The 20,740-nt window shown below is 40.8% G+C and overlaps 2 protein-coding genes across 3 annotated transcripts; both read left to right on the top strand.

Annotated features, from left to right (window-relative positions):
• Positions 1-4,415: 4,415 nt before the first annotated feature.
• On the top strand, positions 4,416-8,610 carry LOC133020324 (phosphoglycerate mutase 1). Its single transcript, XM_061086841.1, has 4 exons — positions 4,416-4,665; positions 5,627-5,901; positions 7,024-7,204; positions 7,400-8,610. Exons 1-4 carry the CDS (start codon positions 4,527-4,529, stop codon positions 7,567-7,569), a joined length of 765 nt encoding a protein of 254 aa, XP_060942824.1. The 5' UTR covers positions 4,416-4,526; the 3' UTR covers positions 7,570-8,610.
• Positions 8,611-9,117: 507 nt separating this feature from the next.
• Positions 9,118-19,231, top strand: slf2 (SMC5-SMC6 complex localization factor 2). 2 transcript variants are annotated; one of them, XM_061087447.1, is made up of 21 exons: positions 9,118-9,266; positions 9,877-9,911; positions 11,330-11,865; positions 11,970-12,215; positions 12,687-12,732; positions 12,977-14,313; positions 14,438-14,517; positions 14,615-14,725; positions 14,817-14,969; positions 15,514-15,619; positions 15,710-15,797; positions 15,894-16,035; positions 16,244-16,331; positions 16,444-16,620; positions 16,817-16,911; positions 17,038-17,125; positions 17,245-17,364; positions 17,514-17,591; positions 17,695-17,781; positions 18,281-18,349; positions 18,486-19,231. In XM_061087447.1, exons 1-21 carry the CDS (start codon positions 9,232-9,234, stop codon positions 18,948-18,950), a joined length of 4,182 nt encoding a protein of 1,393 aa, XP_060943430.1. In that variant the 5' UTR covers positions 9,118-9,231; the 3' UTR covers positions 18,951-19,231. The 2 variants fall into 2 exon arrangements, with proteins under 2 accessions (XP_060943430.1, XP_060943429.1); XM_061087446.1 differs by having other exon boundaries at positions 14,817-14,984.
• Positions 19,232-20,740: the final 1,509 nt, after the last annotated feature.

Below are 20,740 nucleotides of genomic sequence, written 5' to 3'. Positions count from 1 at the left end.
TGATGGGAATCCTCAAGGAAAAGTCAATTCAATTCAAATGTCCCTGGCAGAAAATCTAAAAGTCAGTTACGAGGCGTAAATGGACAATGACATGACTGTGACTCACTGCGTTAATTAAATGACTGGCGAGGTGGAGAAATGGCAAGAATGTCTCTGCTTCTTCTCCCGAAAAAGAAGTTGTGAAAAATATTTTTCTTTTCTTGCTTCTTCCTCCCGAAATAGTACACAACAGAGTATGAGCTGGAGAACAGCATCAACAGAGCTGGCAGACACAACATGTCTGGCTCAGGTTTGTTTTTCTTTTCCGAAGACAGAGGGTAGCTGGGAAAAACTTAAATAATAATGTCATAACCATTTACGCTGGAAGGGTGATTGACTGCTGTGAATTAATCTTTTTCTAAGTGATTCCAGTCTAAGGGATGAGAAACAAAATCCATTGCTTTTGTGCCAAATAATCTCTGTTCCTCCCAAAGATAATATGAGGCTCACACAGTCTGAATTAGTCAAATCCACTTGGTTCTGATTTATAGCATTAATTTGTGCAAGATTTCCTTTTTCTTTTTCTGTCTCTCCACTGAGTCCAACAAGAAAACACTGTGTGAAGACACAGGGAGATTTGATTTAAAAACAACTTACACTCTCTTGGTTTAACAAATTGCTAAAGCCTTGTATGTTTTAATGCACAGAACCAGGACTTTGGGTTTTATTCCCAATCGCTTACATTGTGTCAATGACGGCATTATTATAAGAATTTTTTTTATTGTGCATTTAACAATTTAAACTAAAGAAATCTCCTTACATGTGAAGCTTTACAATATATATATATATAACTGTATTACCCAAATGTATTACTTAAACTACAAGTTAAAGACAGGGTAAAAAATAAGAGTCTGGTGTTTACTGAACCAGGTGAGTTAGTTGGTGAGAGTCCACTCAGCCATTTTGAACTGGAACAGCTTGGCCTTCTTTAGGATAGAGCACTTCCACTGGAAAATACCCACCAGGAATTTGTGTGGGTAATTCCCAGAGGAAGTGCCCCATCCTTCCCCAGAGCGTCTGGCTGTTTCCCTGCTGACAGTCCTTTGTCTCTCATCTCGTTTTTTGGGAGGCCAACATGTAGGCACATGAAACATGAAAACACAGACGGGCTCACGCAGCAGAGCTCTGTTAACCACACTTTGGTCCCATACTGCTGAGATGCACATTCCATGAGAGAAGAGAGGGGCTGCATGGGAAAACAGATGCAGACTGGCAGAGCAAGTGAGGGGAAGATGTACAGAAATGCTTCATCCCAGCAGGAGCTTGAGACATTTCCTGTCTGTGTAAAGGCATAAATGGGTACAGTGTTCCAGTAGTTTGGCTCTGACACTGGTCGTTTTATAGTTTCCTAACACGGTTACTGGGATTACACCCCATATGCTCGGATGATACTTCTGAATGGGCACAGTGTTTAAAGGCCGAGGCTGCTTTAGTGGTGAGAAATCATGATAGCTATTTATAGAGCCTTGAAAACACCACAGCTTCCCTCACTCTGATCATAGCCAACATGTTGAGAGTGTGTGAGTGGGTGAAAGAGTCTGAGAGAGTTGGAGAGAGAGTCCGTGGAGGGAGGGTGTGTGTTTGTTAATTCACTCAATTCCTGTCTGACATTTAAGGATTGTTGCCGTGTAATTACAACCTACGTTAGCAACACCTCTGTTATTCATCACCTGTGAGTTATACCTCACTACATCATGATTCTAAAGAGGGAATTTGAAGTGATGTGTAAAACACAAGATGAGGCGCATGTCAAAAAGGGAAAAGTCTTTATGTTGCAGACAGTGCATCTTCAGTTCAGTGCAGACAGACACACACTGGGAAGTAAAACACTGTCTTCCCCAGCCTCATTGTGCAACTTCTGATAAAATCTCGCATGGCTCTGAACTCGTTCCCAGCAACCCTTTCTCTCACTCTTTTGACACACAGGAGCCCAATTCCTATGTTACACCACACTGCTGTTGTAAAGCAAAACAGACAAAGGTATATTTTCTCATGTGTATGTCCCCTTAGTTTAATCTGGCAATAAAATAAGACAATGTGTCCAAGACCACGATACTGTAGATGATTGGGGGGAAAAGCCTCTGTCAGGTGAAATAAATCAATCAATCATTTCTCAATACCGTAACAACAGTTGCCTAGTATTTAGGGCCAGAGCACTGACAGGCACTAACAGACAGTGAGGCCCTATTGAAATTGTAAGGATTATAATTATTATTTTTTTCAGGCACATTAATTGGCCTTTTGAGGGCTTTAACATGCTCAAATTCTTACCAAAATTTGCAGAAAATTATAAAGTGGTGGAAATTTACTTTTCATTTATTTGCTGTTATTTTTATTTTTTTTTATTTATAATTTTGTGTAGTTTTTATTTAAATAAAACAATTTTTTTTATATTTTTCGTCACATTCTTATTTTATTTTTAGTCATATTTCTCTATTTTTTATTTGCAGAAAGTTAGAAAGTTGTGAAAATTTACGTATTCTGAAGGAATTTTCAATGGGCGTCGCAAAATGGCTCAACGGTGCCCCCCGAGACCCCTGGAACGTGTTCACATTGGAAAAACTCAACAGGAAGCCTGCTATTTTACATTTAGTGGCCATTTTGGCCATATTCCACATTTTTACTTTGATGTACTTGTACCAGGGTTTTCATCAGATCAACTTCAAATTGAGAGGAGTGTCATCACAACAAGATGGAGATAAAAACTGACTGACGATTTTTTTTTTAGTCACACGGTGTGACCGTGGCGTGGCGTCAAAGTTTGATTACACGCCATTAAAACACGATGTTCTGTAACGCGGTCATACATGGACCATGAATCCTTTGATTTCAGTCTTCCTAGTTCAAAGGAAACTTTATGTCTTGCAAATGTCATGGCTCTTTCTCTCTCAGAACTGGTTATTTTTGTTTTTTCAGACAAAAATCAAAGGTCAGGTGAGACCCTATTGAAATTGTAAGGATTATTATTATTCAGGCAAATTAATTGACTTTTTGAGGGCTTTACCATGCTCAAATTCTTACCAAAATTTGCAGAACGTTAGAAAGTGGTGAAAATTGACGTATTCTGAAGGAATTTTCAATGGGCGTCACAAAATGGCTCAACGGTGCCCCCGAGACCCCTGGAACGTGTTCACATTGACCGGTCTTCACAAAAATCAATATACAGGTGTATCATGACCAGACAAACAAAAAAGTCTTTAGGTGCAAGTGGAAAAACACAACAGGAAGCCTGCTATTTTGCATTTAGTGGCCATTTTGGCCATATTCCACATTTTTACTTTGATGTACTTGTACCAGGGTTTTCATCGGATCAACTTCAAATTGAGATGAGTGTCATCACAACAAGATGGAGATAAAAACTTATTGACGGACTTTTTTTTTTAGTCACACGGTGTGACCGTGGCGTGGCGTCAAAGTTTGATTACATTAATTTCATATTGCACCTTATTCCAGTGTCTCAGGGCTGCAAACTGTGTAGCATTGACTGTGTACTATGAATATTGTACCTCTGTTTTTTTCTGCTCAAGCTTGTGAACTATTGTTTTTTTACCCACTAGGTGGCGGAATAGAGTGAGGTTTGGATTCACTGACAAAGCAGAAAGTTTGTTATTCTATTTTAACTAACACTATGATAGGTATTCATGATGACTAGATTCACCATTCAGGTTATATCATACTGTATTGAGTAAAATGACAATGCTAATTATTTTCATACTTTATAAGTATATTGATATTAAAAGTATATCAGTTAAATTATACATTCACTATTTCTCATATCATATTATAAGGTATTATATATAATTCTGATAATGACAGCATGGTTTATTGTTATTTATTGATTTACATACGATATATTGTTATTACTAGTAGCAGTAGTATTATTGTTAAATAGATAGATAGATAGATAGATAGATAGATAGATAGATAGATAGATAGATAGATAGATAGATAGATAGATAGATAGATAGATAGATAGATAGATAGATAGATAGATAGATAGATAGATAGATAGATAGATAGATAGATAGAAAGATAGATAGATAGATAGATAGATTGATTGATTGATTGAATATTTTATTTAAGCCTCGGAAGACACATTGAGGGATAAGACCCTCATTTACAATGGTGCCGAGGGTACAATAAAAAAGTTGATACATTAAAAGTGAATACATTGAATAAATAGATGTGTTTCTCTATCTATAGATAGATAGAGAAACACAAAGAAAGTCAATAAAAAACAACCACAGTGTGAAGGTCGAGAGCGGTCCGGGAGGTGACACCCACCGCTCTCATTGGTAGACCAATACAAATTTGCCCGAACCTCATTGGATGTAAAACCAGGAAGTGAGAAAGCAACCAATCCACTTTATAAAGCTCTTGACGGTCTGACAGCAGCGAGTGGACCTGCCTGCTTCTCTCACCGGGAAGTTGAGAGTTTAAGAGTTTAAGAGTTACTCAGATCATTCCTCACAGGATCAGGATCCATCATGGCTGCCTACAAACTGGTGCTGATCCGCCACGGAGAGAGCACCTGGAACCAGGAGAACCGGTTCAGCGGCTGGTTCGATGCCGACCTGAGCGAGACCGGGGAGAAGGAGGCGACGAGAGGTGGCCAGGCCCTGAAAGGTGAGCTGGACTCGGGTCACTTTTCATCCCGTTCTCCGCTGTGATATCCCTGACAAGCTGCGGACCATGCTCACGTCTGTGGTTACATAACCGACCCTGCATGAGACCACAGACCGCCCCCCCAGCCTGTAGGATCATGAGGGACATGTGGAAACGTGCAGAAGTGATGATGTTATAGGGATTCACTGGTGCACTGTTCAACCAGCACAGGAATCTTACACAACAAATCTTTAAACTGTATTTGTTCGATGCTGATAGATCACTCACCTGCTTGTTGTTAATCAGCAGAACAGGGAGGAATCAGTGAAGAAAATATACCACACAGGCCCATGTTATATATAAACCTCAATAAACCAAACTGCAATGTAGCCAGAGGTGCAAAGAATAGGTGAGAGTTCGATTCGCGGATTGGAGGAAAATGAAGCAGCAACTATTATGTCGCACTCTACAAAAAAGTTCCGCAAATATTATTGACATTTCAGTTGTTTATTTATTTTCTGTCTCTGATCTTACTGACTATTTTGATAATTTCGATTTTATTATGATCTGTTTTTTATTTATCATATCTCGGATCAGCTATTTTACTGTTAAACAAGCATATATGAAGATATCAAACCTTATGATTGCTGTTTTTCACTATTCTCTTCTTTATTTCATTGACTGATATACAAATAATAATAATATAAGGTATCTGCAAATTAATCAAAAACTAAAACTCTTGTTATCTGCAGCACCAAGTGTTATCTGTTTTTTAAGGGTTTATTCTTTACCATCTTCATGGCATGATTTATATATTATTTTTAATCCAACATGTTAATGCTCGTTGTTCCCAGAAGGCGTGGTGTGGAGGAATTTACCAACCAAAGAAGTCTGAAAAAACTTGCTACAGAAATTAAGTCTATTTATCTTTTATCAGTTACAGTCTAGGTGCTTTCAACCCCTGTGTCCCCCTCTCTCACAGATGCTGGCTTTGAGTTTGACATTTGCTACACCTCCGTGCTGAAGCGGGCCATCAGGACCCTGTGGCTGGTCCTGGACGGCATTGACCAGATGTGGCTGCCGGTGCACAGGACCTGGCGGCTCAACGAGCGCCACTACGGAGGCCTGACGGGTCTGAACAAGGCAGAGACCGCTGCCAAGCACGGAGACGCTCAGGTGAAGATCTGGAGACGCTCCTTCGATATTCCTCCTCCAGTCATGGGCCCAGACCATGACTACTACCCTATCATCAGCAAGGTAAGATTAGATATGCTATCTGCAGCACATACACACAAACAAGGAGCTTTGTTCACCTGTGGGGAAACAAATGGTTTTGGACACATTGACCGACTGGATCAACTAAGTCCACATGTACAGAACAAAGAGGAGTCATCACGACAACAGATCCCTGCAACCAGGGGCCATGAATGAATGAGACCTGAAGAATGAGAGATTTAAGGTGACTGGCACGGTTACCATATATAAACAAATGTGTTACACCGATGAAATCTCACAGCCACAGTAAAGATTCAGCCGCATACTATATGCTGATGCTGTTACCTAATAGTGCATGCAAGGTTGGTTAATATACGACTGGCAAGAATGAGTTCTGCAAGGTTCAAGTTCAAAGTTCACATAGTAGAGCTCAACTGATGACATGACAATCTCCCCTCACAGGGGCAGCAGACCTTAAGGTGTAATACCCTGTAGTGGAGGTAGTGGTTGTCTATCAGTGGTCGTGATGTGTTAATATTGTCATAAGCTGATTCTGTCAAGCCTCCAAATGACAATGAATGAAAAAAATGTCCCCAGCATGGACTGTGCGTCTCCACTTCCTCCTGTTACACAAGAATAAAGCTAAAATATCCCTGATATGGGTGCGATTGTGGAGCAGATTCAAAGCATTCAGGTCCTGCTGATACAAGCACTCGACCAATAGTGAGTCAGTAGCTGTCCATCATTACGTTTAATAGGATCAAATTTATAGCATCCAATTACTAATTAAAACCGAACCTAATCAAAACAATTGCTTCACATGTTATTTAACATTTTCCTTAGGTCCACTTTCTATCAGCTAACATAGACCAAGATGATTTGGCTTTACCTTTGAGAAGCTGTCATAGTGTACATCTTTATATTGTGTCTATGGTCCCCAGATTTAACATTGAAACTATTTGCTGTTTACACAATATCTTATACACAGCTTTACTTTTGTCTCAAATACACCTCACATTTGAACATTTATTTATCTTCAGAATCCCTAACAGGACACAAATCAATAGATTTCAGCAGAGCATCTCTGTTCCCAAATAGGTGTACAATAACTTTCTTGAGAAGAATACAATTATATATTTTACAAACTGATTGTCGTCCTTGCAGGATCGTCGCTATGCAGACCTGACTGACGAGCAGCTTCCGTCCTGCGAGAGCCTGAAGGACACAATTGCACGGGCGCTTCCATTCTGGAACAACGAGATTGCCCCTCAGATCAAACAGGGCAAGAGGGTGCTCATCGCCGCCCATGGAAACAGCCTGAGGGGGATTGTTAAGCATCTGGAGGGTGGGTGGCACTCTGATTCCACTCATCACTTTTCTTGAGATGGTGATGGAGTTCTGTTATTTCCAGAGCTGGCACAGAGATGTTATATTGTAAAGAAAATGGTTAATGCCACCAACTGCTGTGGTGTTCTAGTGACATCAGCTCGATGGAGCTCAACAATGTGTAACTGTTGTGTTTGTGTGCTGCCACCTGCAGGCATGTCGGATGAGGCCATCATGGAACTGAACCTGCCCACAGGCATCCCCATCCTCTACGAGCTCGACAAAAACCTGAAACCTGTGAAGCCGATGCAGTTCCTGGGAGACGAGGAGACCGTACGTAAGGCCATGGAGGCCGTGGCTGCTCAGGGGAAGGCCAAGAAGTAAAGTAGTGGGAGAACAAACACCGTTCTCTGTGGGTTAGAGTACCGACTGGCCTCAGATCAGTGTTTCTGTTTCCAAGCCCTAATTTATTTTTGGATGATCTACCGTAGATTGTTGTCAGAGACGACCTCACTCTACAAGCACAGTGCAGCAAGAGTATACGGTGAAGGGTTAGGATATATTAGAGAGCCACAGTTCTTAAAAGATTGTAAGTAATTTTTGCCAAAATAGATGATCGTTGTTCTAACCTTAAATGAGGTAGCGTTGAACTGAAATCAACAGTATAACTGAAAAGAAAAAAGAAAGTTTCTTAATTTGAATACTTGAATATTTAACTAATGGCCTTTCTTAGTAAGTTAAACATTCCTGTTTGAATTGGATTATATAGTTTTAATGTCTTGTTAGATGAGAAGAGTTAAATCCTTGCTGTGAACAAAGACTGGGAAACGTTTACAGAATCATTTGGGAGAAATGACTCATGAATCTAACTTTTCTAAGCATGTTATTGATGCATTCCAGTGATAAAGGGACGTAATTTTCACAACCTCTTGAAAGCAAGGTCTGTTTTTTACAGCTGTTTGTGTAATGTCCTTGCGTGTTGTCACTGCCTGTGTTGTGACAATTTGTGCTCTTCTTTCTATGTCTCACCAAGTTTAGTCATTTTGAACCACTATTTCACGATCAGCATTCCACCGCACAAGTGTTACATTTATTTGGATTATTCTCCACCTGTTAAAATCATAATTAACTGATGATTTAAAAAGTCTAGATTTACCCAATCCTCTTTTACCACCTTTGGTGTCCTTGCCTCTTGGTGTCATGGCATGTTTTCCTCTGCCTCCTCATGTAAATGACTGCATCTGGCCTCACAGCATTGTGAAGCAGCAGAGGTGGGTTTAGGCGGCTGTGAATGGAGCAGCCAATTACTGTGTGTCTTACAATATTTTTCTTTTTCTTTAGGAAATGTACTTCCCTCTCTGTTTGGTTAAATGAACCCTGGAAGCTCTAATGTAATAAATGTGCACTTGTGCAAATCCAAATCCACATCCTTGTGTTTATTTTCTTATTTGTTATTTGGTAATGCCCCCCCCCCCCCCCCCCCCCCCCCCACTGTCTGTTCAAGCAAGATAAAGAAAAAAAAACTGCTGAACAGATTTCCAACCAAACCTGGTAGAAGGATGTGTATTGGGTCAGGGAAGAAACCAACGACTGTAACAAAGATATTGAGCAAATAAGGGAATTTATATTTTGATGAAAAGTATGAAAAGCAAAATATAACTTTAGAAAATGTGTTAGGAAAGATATCAGGGAATATACATCACCTTCTTATAAACTACTTAAGAGAAACAGGACTAAAGAAAATAATTTAATTTTTGTTTCGTTATGATCACTGCCAATACACTGCGCCACACTCCAGTCTAGAAGGTGGCGGTAATGATAAGAAGAAGAAGTAAACTGAGAGAAGAAGAAGAAAAAGAAGTAAACCGAGAGAAGAAGAAGAGGCTGGACTCCAGGTTCCATGATTCCTAGCGACTGTCGGTTGGTCAGTGCGGTTGCAGGCGGGAGCAGGTTCCTGTCGGTTATTTAGATTCTAACGTTGGAGCTCTTCCTCAGTCTGTTGTGGTGTCTTGTCTGTGGTTATGGACGGACTTCCGGCTCCTCACCATGAGAAAAACCACAGAAAACCACGGGAACTGTCGGTGAGAAGAAACACGGACTCTGTTAGCGCGGTGTTAAACTGTTAGCGTGTTAGCCTGCTAGCTAAACACCGGACTTCCTGAAACCACGTCCTGCTAACAACACATTCTGTTTAGTGAAGTAAAGGCCGTTCTCTCTCCTGAATCTGCGAGCAGGGCTGCTGCTGTTAGTTCCTAGAACCAGACGGGCGCGGCGAAATTAAAAAAGTACAAACACATCCTTTATTTTACAAACACAAACAAACAACAATGTAAACACGTCCTTAACGCCAGCTCGGTTGCTAGCATCACCTAGCTACTTTTGTTCTCAGTAGAACAAGCGATGCTAACACTCGCCGGTACCATTGATAGTTTGTTATTTATTGTGGTTTTTAAACGGACACAGCTGAACAGTGGTGCCACCTTAACACTGACTGATCTCCTGTTGTTGAAGTGACGTTACGTGCTGTGACTGGTGGGCACTTGAGAGGCAGGTGTCGGCTTTTTGTTGGCTGCGATCAGACGACACCTGCGTCCAGGTTTCACGTCCCCGCCACATGTGTGTTTGATTCTGCTGCTGATACATCGCATGCTGACACAAATACACAATGAACGCTTCCTCCTTTTCTTGCAGGACACCTGCAGAATACATCTCCCCGAGGAGTAAAGGTGAGTCAAGTGTTTCTTTAGAATTAACCACACAGTATGTTTAGTTAAAGTCATGGTGATGATCAGCTGCATTTGATCTCGAAGTAAGAGTACGAGAAACCACTGATAGAAAGCTGCACTACAAATACAACAACCATGCTCGTTATTCCACCTGCATGACTGTTGCCATGTTTGAAACTGTCATACAGAAGCATAGTAATAGTAGTTTCATCCATGCTATTTCTATCATTGCGTGCAAACAAAATATGAGAATTGTATTTATCTGAATAAATATTTTAAAACATTGACAAACTTATTTGCGATGTCAAAATATTTAATTTAAATTGTTTTGAATTCTCTGATGTACCTAACTAAAACCCTAAACGAACGCAACACATATAATATATAAACAAATATGTATTTGCTCACTATATTTGGCAATTTTACCCTCTAAGGTCGTAGAGTTGGCAGATCTGCCTGGACCTTTCCAGAAAGATTTGGTTGTATGATAGTGTTGTATAAGTATGTTTGGTAGTAGGAGGGAAATCTGTCACCTCCATCCTCACACATTACATCTGTACAGCACCATTAGGAGAATAGAGCCTGTGTCATTCATTCCACACATAATCCCTTCTCCAAGCAAAACCCAATGTCGGGCAATAGATAAAGGGCCAACTAGCAGTCCAGTGTAGCGTCTACACTCGTGATCTTTCATACTTAATTCAGATGCCACAAACACAGGCTCCAACTCGTTTGCATATTTCACTAGTGGCAAAACGTAAGGACACAATGGGATTCAGGAATTTGCATATTTAGACTTAACTATCCAATAGGATGCGAACACCTACAGGTAACATAGAGAGTGACAGCAGTTGTAGCCGTTAATGGATGTGCTGTTGCAATGGGTGACGCAGGGTGAGGGAGATATATTGGGATGCTGTGTGAGACATCTTCAGACTTGACAGTTGCTCATGTTACTTTTTTAATGTTGGTATATTGTTCCCCCTTCTTGTCTCCTTGATGCATCAAGTCAACGTTAAACTCTTGCTGCTGCCATAGTTCTCCTTTCACCAGCTTCCAGAAAACCTCCCGTCACATTTTTGAACTGAAACATTCAGTGCTAAATAGATTCCATCAATCCACCATGATCCTTGTCCCAGACTTTGCACTGCAACTACTTGAATTTGTTATTGTAAAAGGTTTTGGAACATTGTGTGCTAAAATAATGAATGAGGATTTATTTGTAGTGACGGCATATAGCCCCAAGTAATGCTGGAAGCGTTTCAGCTGCATCAATTTAACAGGAGTAATATCTTTGTGTCGTGCAGAACTACAAAGAAATGTGTCAAGTGCGCTATAGATAAGCCATAGCTGAAGTCATAATAGGCCCTGTAATGACAATCTGTTTCACTTTTTGTCACGTTGTGTCTGTCTTTCAGTGAAGGACCTCAGACTTCAGCAACATTCCCTACCCCATGACACGTCTTTTCACCAGGAGACTCCAATGAAGCCCTCTCAGATGCCTAACCAGCTTTCTCACCAACCACCCAAGAGAGTGTTGTCACTTCAGAGCCCTGAGCTGTACCAAAGGGACAGATTGGGTCCACGTCAGCCCTCTTCTCATCACCTGGGACAAATCCATTCATCAGACAGCCCAGCTAATGTTGGAAACCCAACAATTAGGCCCCATCACACGCCAAGGGACCGACTGGGTCCACCACAGCACTCTGCCCAACCCCCAGGGCCCTTCTGCTCATCACATTGTGTTCCAGTCAGCCCACCTGACAGTGACACGTCAGCAACTAGTTCACAGCCCTCGCCTCCTGGTATCTTTCTCCATGGTTCCCCTCAATTTATGAGAGATTTAAGCAATTACACTCTGTCCTTCCACATCAGGAGAGATGAATTATCTGAAGCCAAGGCCAGGTTGACACATTCAGGAATCAGAAATGTCAAGAATCAAGAATCAAACAAGGTATTGTTTTTCCTTCTATGTGGCCACTAAAACCTGGTCTTGCCAAGTGCCTTATTTGTGATCTGTACATTCATGTGATGATGCATTGTTTTGAACTCTTTTAGGCTCAATCCAGTGACATGAAGAGTCCCGTAGCAACTATCCAGCTGCACAGGCCCCCAATGACCCCATTACGTAATACCCGAACAGCTGAAGAAGTTCTCCCACAGCCCCTCTCAGACTCAGTGCCCCAGAGTCCTGCTTACAGCCACTCAACTCCACATGGCTACCAGCCTTCTCAGAATACCCACTCTTGTGAAAGAAGTAGTTCCAGTCTATCCATCACGCACAGCCCTGCAGCCCCTTGCCAGGTTGAGTGTTTTACATGTTCAGTGAGCGTCTGGAATCAGTGTCATGTTGGTTTTCTGTTTGGGATGTGTCGTCATTTAGCAATTTCACAATCAGAAGGGATGATTCTATTCATTCCATTATCACAGATGCTGCAATGTTGTTTGCTTGGAACAGTTTACTTAATGTCATGGGGATCGAAGAAAGTCTTATACAAGCAAGCAGTTCGCATTGATGTAGATTCTGAAATAGGCTGGTTGAGCACTCTGATACAAGTTTAAAGGCAGTTAAAGACTTATTTCAGTTTACTAATACTTATTTAACTGGTGTCTTGAAAACATGCCAGTGTGAACAGTATCTGTTGTTTTTAAATTGTCCGGTAAGCCAGATGTAACTGTACATAGTATTGGATGCAAGTTAGAGGTTTTATAGTTGTTGAAAACTTACCAAAGGAAACCAGCTTCTGAGCTCTAAGACTTTGTTTTCTATTTTAGGACCAGCAACATAAAGAAATGCCTTCACGTATGAAGTTCATTCCAGGTAAATTACTCATCATCTTATTTATACACAAATTTGATAATGTGCATTTTTCTCCTTTGGTAATTGTAGGTCTGTACACATTGCCTTCTACAATGTAGATCTTACAGCTCATTTCCCTACTTGTTTTTGTGTCTAAAACAGGACACTCAATTTACTAAAACAGCCAGCCCTTCATCAAAGGTTATTCCTTCTTCACTTGAATAATTCATAAAAGTGTTGTCTCGTGCTCTTTTTCTGTCTTTAGTATTCTACTGCTCATCATTGAAGAGGTGCAGAGAGCGTGAGGGCTGTGACCACAACGCCAAGAAACTGTGTCTTCCGGATGGAAAATCTGAAAAAGCACACACACCAAAACCCACTGATAACAGCTCAGTCCGAACTGTGTCCCTATCGAGGCCGTCTCCCGCCATAGAACTGCCAGTTGAGACCACAGATAACCATCGGTTATCAGAGCTGGCATCTGAAGAGCCATCTTGTTTGGAACTGTCGTCGACATTAACAACCACCCAGTCATCCTGTGCATCACTGTCACTCAAACGTCCATCAATCGGGGCAAAGCAGGCTTATATAAGTTCCACTCAGGATCCTATTTTGACGTTAAAAGAGTTTACGTCGTCTTCAAATCCCGCTGAAGAGAGTTTGCAAAAAAATGGAGAGGAAAACAATGATACAAATAAATTGGGCTTTTTATTATCCCCTGAGGTCCCCCAAAAGCTCACTCATAGTTTACCTCACGTGAACCGCAGCAACTCAGTTTCACCATTCAAGACCGGGAGAAGCAAGATGCACAGGAGCTCTCCCAAATCAGAATCAAGACAAAATTCAGGTTATGGTCGCTCGGTAGAACGAAATAAAATTGCCCGCTCGCGAAGGCCTGTCGTAACCCCTGATGATATAGTTGAGCTCTTTACCCCCGATCCCATGACGTATGTAGTCGGTGCTGCTCCTAAGAGTGCAAAGCCCAAGAAAGATGGGGGAAAGATTCAATCACCCACCTCAGAGAAAAGTTGTTCATCCAGCTCTGCAGTAACTGGATCCTTGTGTCACAAGACTCCAGAAAGTAGTTTTACTCGTGCACTCAAAGCCAAAATCTCTTCTTCAGGAGGTAATGCACAATTCGCCGTGCCCACTGTAACTTTAGAGCGATTAAAACTTGAAAATATAGTCCCCTCTTGTTCTAAAGACAGGGAACTCAAAAACGGTTTTATCACTTCCTCGGGTAAGAGGCTCAAGGAAGAGCCTGTTAAATCTGGTGGGAAACGCACCGTCAAGACTGAAACTACTGCTTCCGAACGAACGTCTATTTCCCATTGTTCTCAGCCTCCACCACTGGAGAGGCAGGAAAGTGATGGGAATAGTAAGCAGGAAAATGAAGAGGATGCCGTAGATATGGAACTGGACCTCGACCTGAGCTTTGCATTAGATTTGGATGCGACCCAGAGCTCTCATAGCAGTGAGGAGGGGTCGCTGCTTTCCCTGCAGGAGATGATGAAGCATGCTACCAAGCCTCAAGATACGCCAGAGAAGGGAGCCTTCTTAGAGCTGAGTACACCCAGACACCACAGCAGCAAGTTAAAAGCCGTAAGCTCCAAATGCATACATACAATACATGTCTTTATTGTACATCAATTTATGAAGGTGTGATTATCAGCTCTACTGTCTCTGTTTGGAGCTTAAATGTCATCTGTTGTGTTTCCCACTACAGCCATTACCATCCTCCACAAAGCCAGGGCTCTACAAAAACAATCTTGATCAAATGCTGAAAGAAATAAACACCAATAAAAAGTATATTATTCTGTTGTTTTTACACCCATTACCTTTTCATTTTGAAATATAGTTGCTGTGCGGATTTAAATGTCTCCATGTTCTTTTTATTTATCAGAGCTAAAGAGATTGAGGTACAGCTCCTGACTGAATGTCAAGAGGACCTGTTGAGAATAGCTGAATATGAGACCGAAGAGAAACGGGAGGAGGGAATCTCCACTGAACAACAGTTAGACCACGTTTTACCTTGTCATCAAAACACAGTCCTCATACAGTAAACGCCTGTAATTTGCATTTCATGCTCATCATTTGTTTTCCAGGGAATTTCTGCAGCGCTACTCACTGACGTCCAGTGCAATCAGGGATGTTCCCCCTGGAGAAACAGTGTTCAACGTGGAGAAATTTGGTCAGATTTTCAACCAGGACACACTGCAGCTCCGACAATGCATGGTCACCCCGCAGGGGACAGCAAAGTACACTCTTCTCTGGTGAGCCATGTGTACACGTGACGGGTCAGAGCAACATATTCTATCCTGACAACGAAATATTTAATTTGATTCGCGTTCTCATTGTCCCAATGGAGATATTCTTTATAATTTTAGTAACCCTCGGGCCTCGTCTCGTGTCAGCTAAAACTTTGAACAATATTTTGGTCCAAATAAGTCTTTAAAATGAGAGGACATTTTTGGTGATTCCGAGACCTTTCTTCGAGTTTTCACGCCACTGTCCGTCCCCTATTTCCACATAATTAATGTTAGAACAAACAATTGGCAGAGCACATTAATGCTCCCAATAGGATGAACCCATTTGGATTGACACTTGGCCTCGCCTTTTGGCAACCCTCAGCACAAATTATATATTTTTAACGTCCATATTGGAAACACAAGTCAACAAACATGTTAGCTCCCTCCAGAACTGTACAGTGGTGAATTTTTTTGGCATATTTTGTAGCATTTACTAAGTAATTTATTGTTTGTGTTTTTCTCTCTCGACTAACATTCCCCTCCTTCCTATCAGGTCCAGTCCTGCTCAACTGAGATTGCATGTGATGATTGGATTGTTCCAAGAAGCCTACAACTGTTCCTCGCCCTGTCCAGCTCAGATCACCCGTTTCCTGTTCAAGGTGGGCCCCACACACCTGTAGCCTTCATCAGTAGTGATTATTGTCTGAATGTTTGAGCAGTGATAATGATCATTTGTTCAATGTTTTCAGATGATGTCAGTCCATAGTGAGAGGCTGGTATCCAAAAAGATACTACAGGCCCTCTGTGACATCGCCTGCACTGCTGTTAATCAGATAGGTCAGTGTTCCCATCACCATCATGCTTTTTGTATGTCTTCACTATAGCTTGATTAGACATGTTAACATTTTTTTTTCTATATGCATAATTCCTCAGTGAAAAATGGAAGCCAGCAGTTTAAACTGTGGATTCCCAGTTTGGCTGATGTGACGCTGGTCCTAATGAATATGGGAGTTGCTTTTGTGACTCTCTTCCCATTCGAGAATCTGCAACCTCCATTTACAGAAGGAGATTTGCTGTAAGTAGCACTCTTGTGAATTTATTTGAAATAAGTTGTAGGTCATGAATTCTGACTTTTTGAATGTCATACAATTAACAAAATACATTCGTCTATTGTCGAGTAGTTCCCATATATTTTCAAATTGGGTTTTTGCCTGAAATGCCTGCTCCAAAAGTGTTTACATCAGTTTAATTTCATGCAGCTGAATTTCTGTGTGTTTATGTAGGGAGGACCTTTCTATCCAATGTGACATTGCTTCCAGCGACAAGGAACAGAGAACTGTCCCCGAGCACAACTACAACAACGTCTTGAAGGTAAGAAAATAGTTTAACTGTAATTTATGTCAGAGTTTGATGGAGAACCCAAAAATAAACTTTAACTCTGATCATTCACTACTTGTTTCTTCCCCTGTGCTCTTGTCTGCAGTACTTGTCTTTCTGTATGGGCCTGAATCCACGAGCGTACAGCGACGACGAGCTGCTGCTGCTGCTCACTGTGGTGGGAAAGGTCTGCCTCGACACGCAGCTCATCCTCCAGTCCAGTGTGGAGCTGTTTTCTCTACAGTATAAAATTGTCAACAACATCAGGGACTGGGACACTATGGTTAGTGCTTAAGTCCCACTGATTCTTTTGATATGTTGAAATTTCCAGCAGATTGTGAGAATCAGCCTTCATATTGCCATTGGAGTACAAGAATGTTTATGTCTGCTACAGTAATGGCCTGCGTTATATTGCTGTTGCCTCTTGTGAATTTATTTAACAGAGTTACTGACTTAATATTTATTTAAAATCTCTAAAGCTGCCCAGAATCTGTCAGGCCCTTACTGATCTGACGAAAGACCACCACAACATGTGCCTGCTCGTCCAACTGCTGCCTGACAACACGCGTGGAAAGTAAGTCTTTATATCCTTGTCCTTTCTGATCACCTTGTCTCTTTTCCTTTTAGGGAGTAGACTTTATTGCACTTTATTTATAACAGTGCACCATTAAAAGTAAATATGTGTGTTTTATTTGTGAAGGCAGCTGCGTCAACATCTGAGCCTGTCTATGATCTCTAAGCTGTTGGGTGGAAAATGCACTTCCAGACCTAAAGGAAAATACTTTCAGGTAATTTGTGACAGTTTTGTTTAGATCCCAGCACTTGAAATTTGTGACGTTACTTTTACAGTTCCTTGAAATCACTAAATGACTATTGCAAGGTAATGAATGTCTGGTGTTGTGCGCAGCTCTCCATGCTGAGGCCATACCTTCCATCAATGCAACCATCCGCCCTTTTCCGAAGAATGCTGAGCTCCACCAGCATGACTCAGAATGAAAAGGTGGACAAGGTCACACTTGACCAACAGGTGAGCACAGGGTTAATGCCTTAAGATTCAAAATTTATGAAATTTGTTTGTCTTGTCTAAATATATTTTTCTTATGTATAAATGAAGGATCTTATTTCACACAATCTTTTCTCATGCAAATGTATTTCTGTTTTATGAATGTGTTTCAGTCCTACTACCTCTGCTTTAGCCTTCTGACATTGACAAGTGAAGCCTCCAACTTTCAGTTCTTCCCAGCCAATCAGAAGGTAAAATCCTTCCATATAATCTTCCATATTCTGTCTGATCTCTGTTGTTGGTAGAGCTGAAGGTTTAAATGTTGACTTATCTTTTTATTTTTCTGTCTATCAGGGGCAGCTCCTCGCTCTGTGCTCTGAGCTTGAAACGCATATTAAGTGTGACATCAGAGAGAGCGAGAAATGTCTTTACCGGAGCAAAGTGAGTATGATTTCCAAAGGAACTTAAGAGTATTCCAATGTAGATCCAGATGTAATATAGACACATTTTCAATGGCTAAATTGATAGTTTCAGACTTCTGGGTAAAAACAACAGAATTTGTACAGTAAACTTGGTCAATGTTTGAAGGGTCGGAGGAGATGCGAGGGTTCGATAGGTTTGGCTCAGTTCGGTTGGCATTGCCAATGCTTAATCGCTTTGTAAATCACAATGGGTGTGCTAAAGGAAAGTATTTGCATCTACTCCTCACAATATTTTGCACACTCGGGTAAAAACGCCCCATATTGTATATGAATAATCCCTAGCTTTTTGATCCATATAAAAGGTTGATCACCATATCTGTGATCACTATCTGGTTGCCACTGTACATAAAAATGATTTCATGTGTGGGCAGTGGATGTTTAAATGACCCTTTGCTTTCGAGATGTAGTGTGCTACATTAATCTGTCTGACAACCTCTACCTTCCTGTTCCTACTCAAGGTAAAGGATCTAGTGGCCAGGATCTACACCAAGTGGCAGATGTTGCTTCAGAAGATCAGGCCTCTCCATGTACAGTAACATTATTGTAGTCACATATACACTTATACTTTATTTCTATCTTACAATACTTAAAAGCAGACTATTTAAAGTCTTCCAATAAAAAACAATTGGTTTTCTTATTTGCTATGCTGTTTTTGTCCATTAGGGCAAGCTGTATGACTACTGGCAACCTCCGGCTGTGGATACATTGGTCTGTAGTCAAGAAGAGCGCAACAGTGATGATGTAGAGGGAGTCGTGATTTTGGAGAATAAACTAGTGGAGGAAACGAACAGAGCTGAAGAGAGTGAGGCCGTACTGATCGCTGAGGAGGAGGAGGCCGTACTGATCGCTGAGGAGGAGGAGGCCGTACTGATCGCTGAGAAGGAGGAAGCCGTACTGATCGCTGAGGAGGAGGAAGCCGTACTGATCGCTGAGGAGGAGCAGGACATGGAACTGGCTGAAACACATGGAGGACCTGAAGGACTCGAGCGCATGGAGGAAAAAAATGAAACAACAGATGCAATAGGACCCGTTCCTGAGGATTTGAACCAAGAGGTAGAAGTTGACAATCTGGTTCATACAAGGCAAACTTCTGACTATAACCTGGTCTCAGCTTGTGATAAAGTATAGAAGTTATTTTAAAATTTTCCAGGCTTTAATAGCCAGTTTCTTAACAATATGCTCAATTGCACTAGTACCTGTTCCTCTGTTTAGTTGATTGTTAATAATAAACATTTATTGTACATTTTTGAAGTAAACATTTTTAAGAGAGCTCACAATGTTTCATCTGCATTTGGCAAATGCTGCACAATACAATTTTTTTTACATTTGATGTATGTTTTTGTTAAATAATTCGGTACAGTGCTGCTGTTGTCAGATATTTAGCTATTTATATTAATGTGTATAGTGTGTGGGGGGGGGGCGAGGGCTTACAACAACATGTGTTTATGCGGAGAAACCCTGTTTTCCGCCAGCATTGTTAACTTGTTAAAATTCTGTAATGTCTCCAAAACAGTGTATGTATGAGTGTCAATGTTTGTGTCTCCCAGTCTGAGTAATTAACTGAAGTTACTCTGTGCTGGAAATCAGCTGGAAACCAAAAATATTTACAATGCAATGAAAAGCATTCATGTTTCCGTTGTTACAAAGTCTGTGATGTTCAACACTGGCATGTTACAGTTATTTGTGGAGTGTTCAAAAATCTTCTCGACCAAGTAGTCCTTTGACTTAAAAACAGCAGCTAGTGAGGTTCTCAGGTGTTATTTTTAAATTACCTCCAGTGATTATCATAAAGCTGCAGTTGGCCTTATTAGCAGCAGACTGGTCATAATTGTAGAAACAGACATTTCTAATAATATTAATGACTGTTCTGTAAGCCACAGGGTTCAGATGACCAACTTCATTTACAATTTGTATAATTGACACATTTTGTTGAATTATTTTCATGTTTACCGTGTTGAATGTGTGTGCCTGTGGTTTTTTTTAATTGATTAAAAATATTTTTATATCTTTTGCCAAATGAAGAAAATAAACTTTATTTACATGTAACAGAATTCTGTTAGAAGTTCTTATTGTATTCAGAAGTTCTTATTGTATTCAGAAATCTCAACACAATTACAATGAAAACACAGGTATATTTGTTGAAGCATCCACACAAATCCAGAGGGCTACATAGTCATTCAGTGAGTTCATACCTCTGCTGAGGCCCAACAGTCCCTTCATGGAGCCACTATTAAATTCTCTAGATCCAGAAATTGATCTGTACCAAATTGCACACACTCGTAAATATCAGTCCTTTAAATATGCCCCATTTTAGAATCAAGATCAATCTTCCCACAATGTTAAAGAGAGTGAGGAAAAATCCTTGCTGTGCCCCCTGATCCTGATCTGCACCAAACTTGTTTGGGGTCTTCTCCGGGTCATGCTTTACCTCTGCTACCAAGAAATGCAGACAAGACATAACCAACTCAGTGTTATACGCCACAGTCGTTCCTTGAGCAAGCACTGAGACATTTTCTTATGTACAAATACTTTTGAAACACTTTTCCATTATGGGACAAACTGCTTCCTCTAATCAATGATGTTAATATTGCTATTTTGTTGGTGTGTTCAGTTACTCGCCGCATCTATATCACTTCTGTCCGTCCTGGGAGAGGGATTCCTCACATTTGGCTCTCTCTTATGTTTTCTCCCCTGTTCATGTGTTTTTGTTGTTAGTGTTTCCTTCATCTTGTTGAGGCATAACAGCAGATTATTACGCACCTAATCCCTATGAGACAAATTGTGATTTGTGAATATGGGCTATACAAATAAAATGTGATTGATTGAATGATAAAAAACAGACTGAGATTGGCATTAAGGCATTTTCTCACACAAGCTGTAGTCTGCTAAATTAAATGCTTTTTAAAGAAATAGCACAA

The sequence above is a fragment of the Limanda limanda genome, chromosome 15 (genome assembly GCF_963576545.1).
Source record: "Limanda limanda chromosome 15, fLimLim1.1, whole genome shotgun sequence".
NCBI lineage: Eukaryota > Metazoa > Chordata > Actinopteri > Pleuronectiformes > Pleuronectidae > Limanda > Limanda limanda.
Note: the sequence above shows the minus strand (reverse complement) of the source record. Positions and strands in the feature narration are given on the sequence as shown.

Excerpts from the sequence above, each read along its gene's own strand:
- LOC133020324 (XM_061086841.1), top strand. The coding sequence starts at position 4,527 with ATGGCTGCCTACAAACTGGTGCTGATCCGCCACGGAGAGAGCACCTGG. Across the intron at positions 4,666-5,626 it reads AGGTGGCCAGGCCCTGAAAG|ATGCTGGCTTTGAGTTTGAC; the intron begins GTGAGCTGGACT and ends CCTCTCTCACAG. Across the intron at positions 7,205-7,399 it reads GATTGTTAAGCATCTGGAGG|GCATGTCGGATGAGGCCATC; the intron begins GTGGGTGGCACT and ends TGCCACCTGCAG.
- slf2 (XM_061087446.1), top strand. The coding sequence starts at position 9,232 with ATGAGAAAAACCACAGAAAACCACGGGAACTGTCG. Across the intron at positions 9,912-11,329 it reads CATCTCCCCGAGGAGTAAAG|TGAAGGACCTCAGACTTCAG; the intron begins GTGAGTCAAGTG and ends TCTGTCTTTCAG. Across the intron at positions 12,216-12,686 it reads GCCCTGCAGCCCCTTGCCAG|GACCAGCAACATAAAGAAAT; the intron begins GTTGAGTGTTTT and ends TTTCTATTTTAG.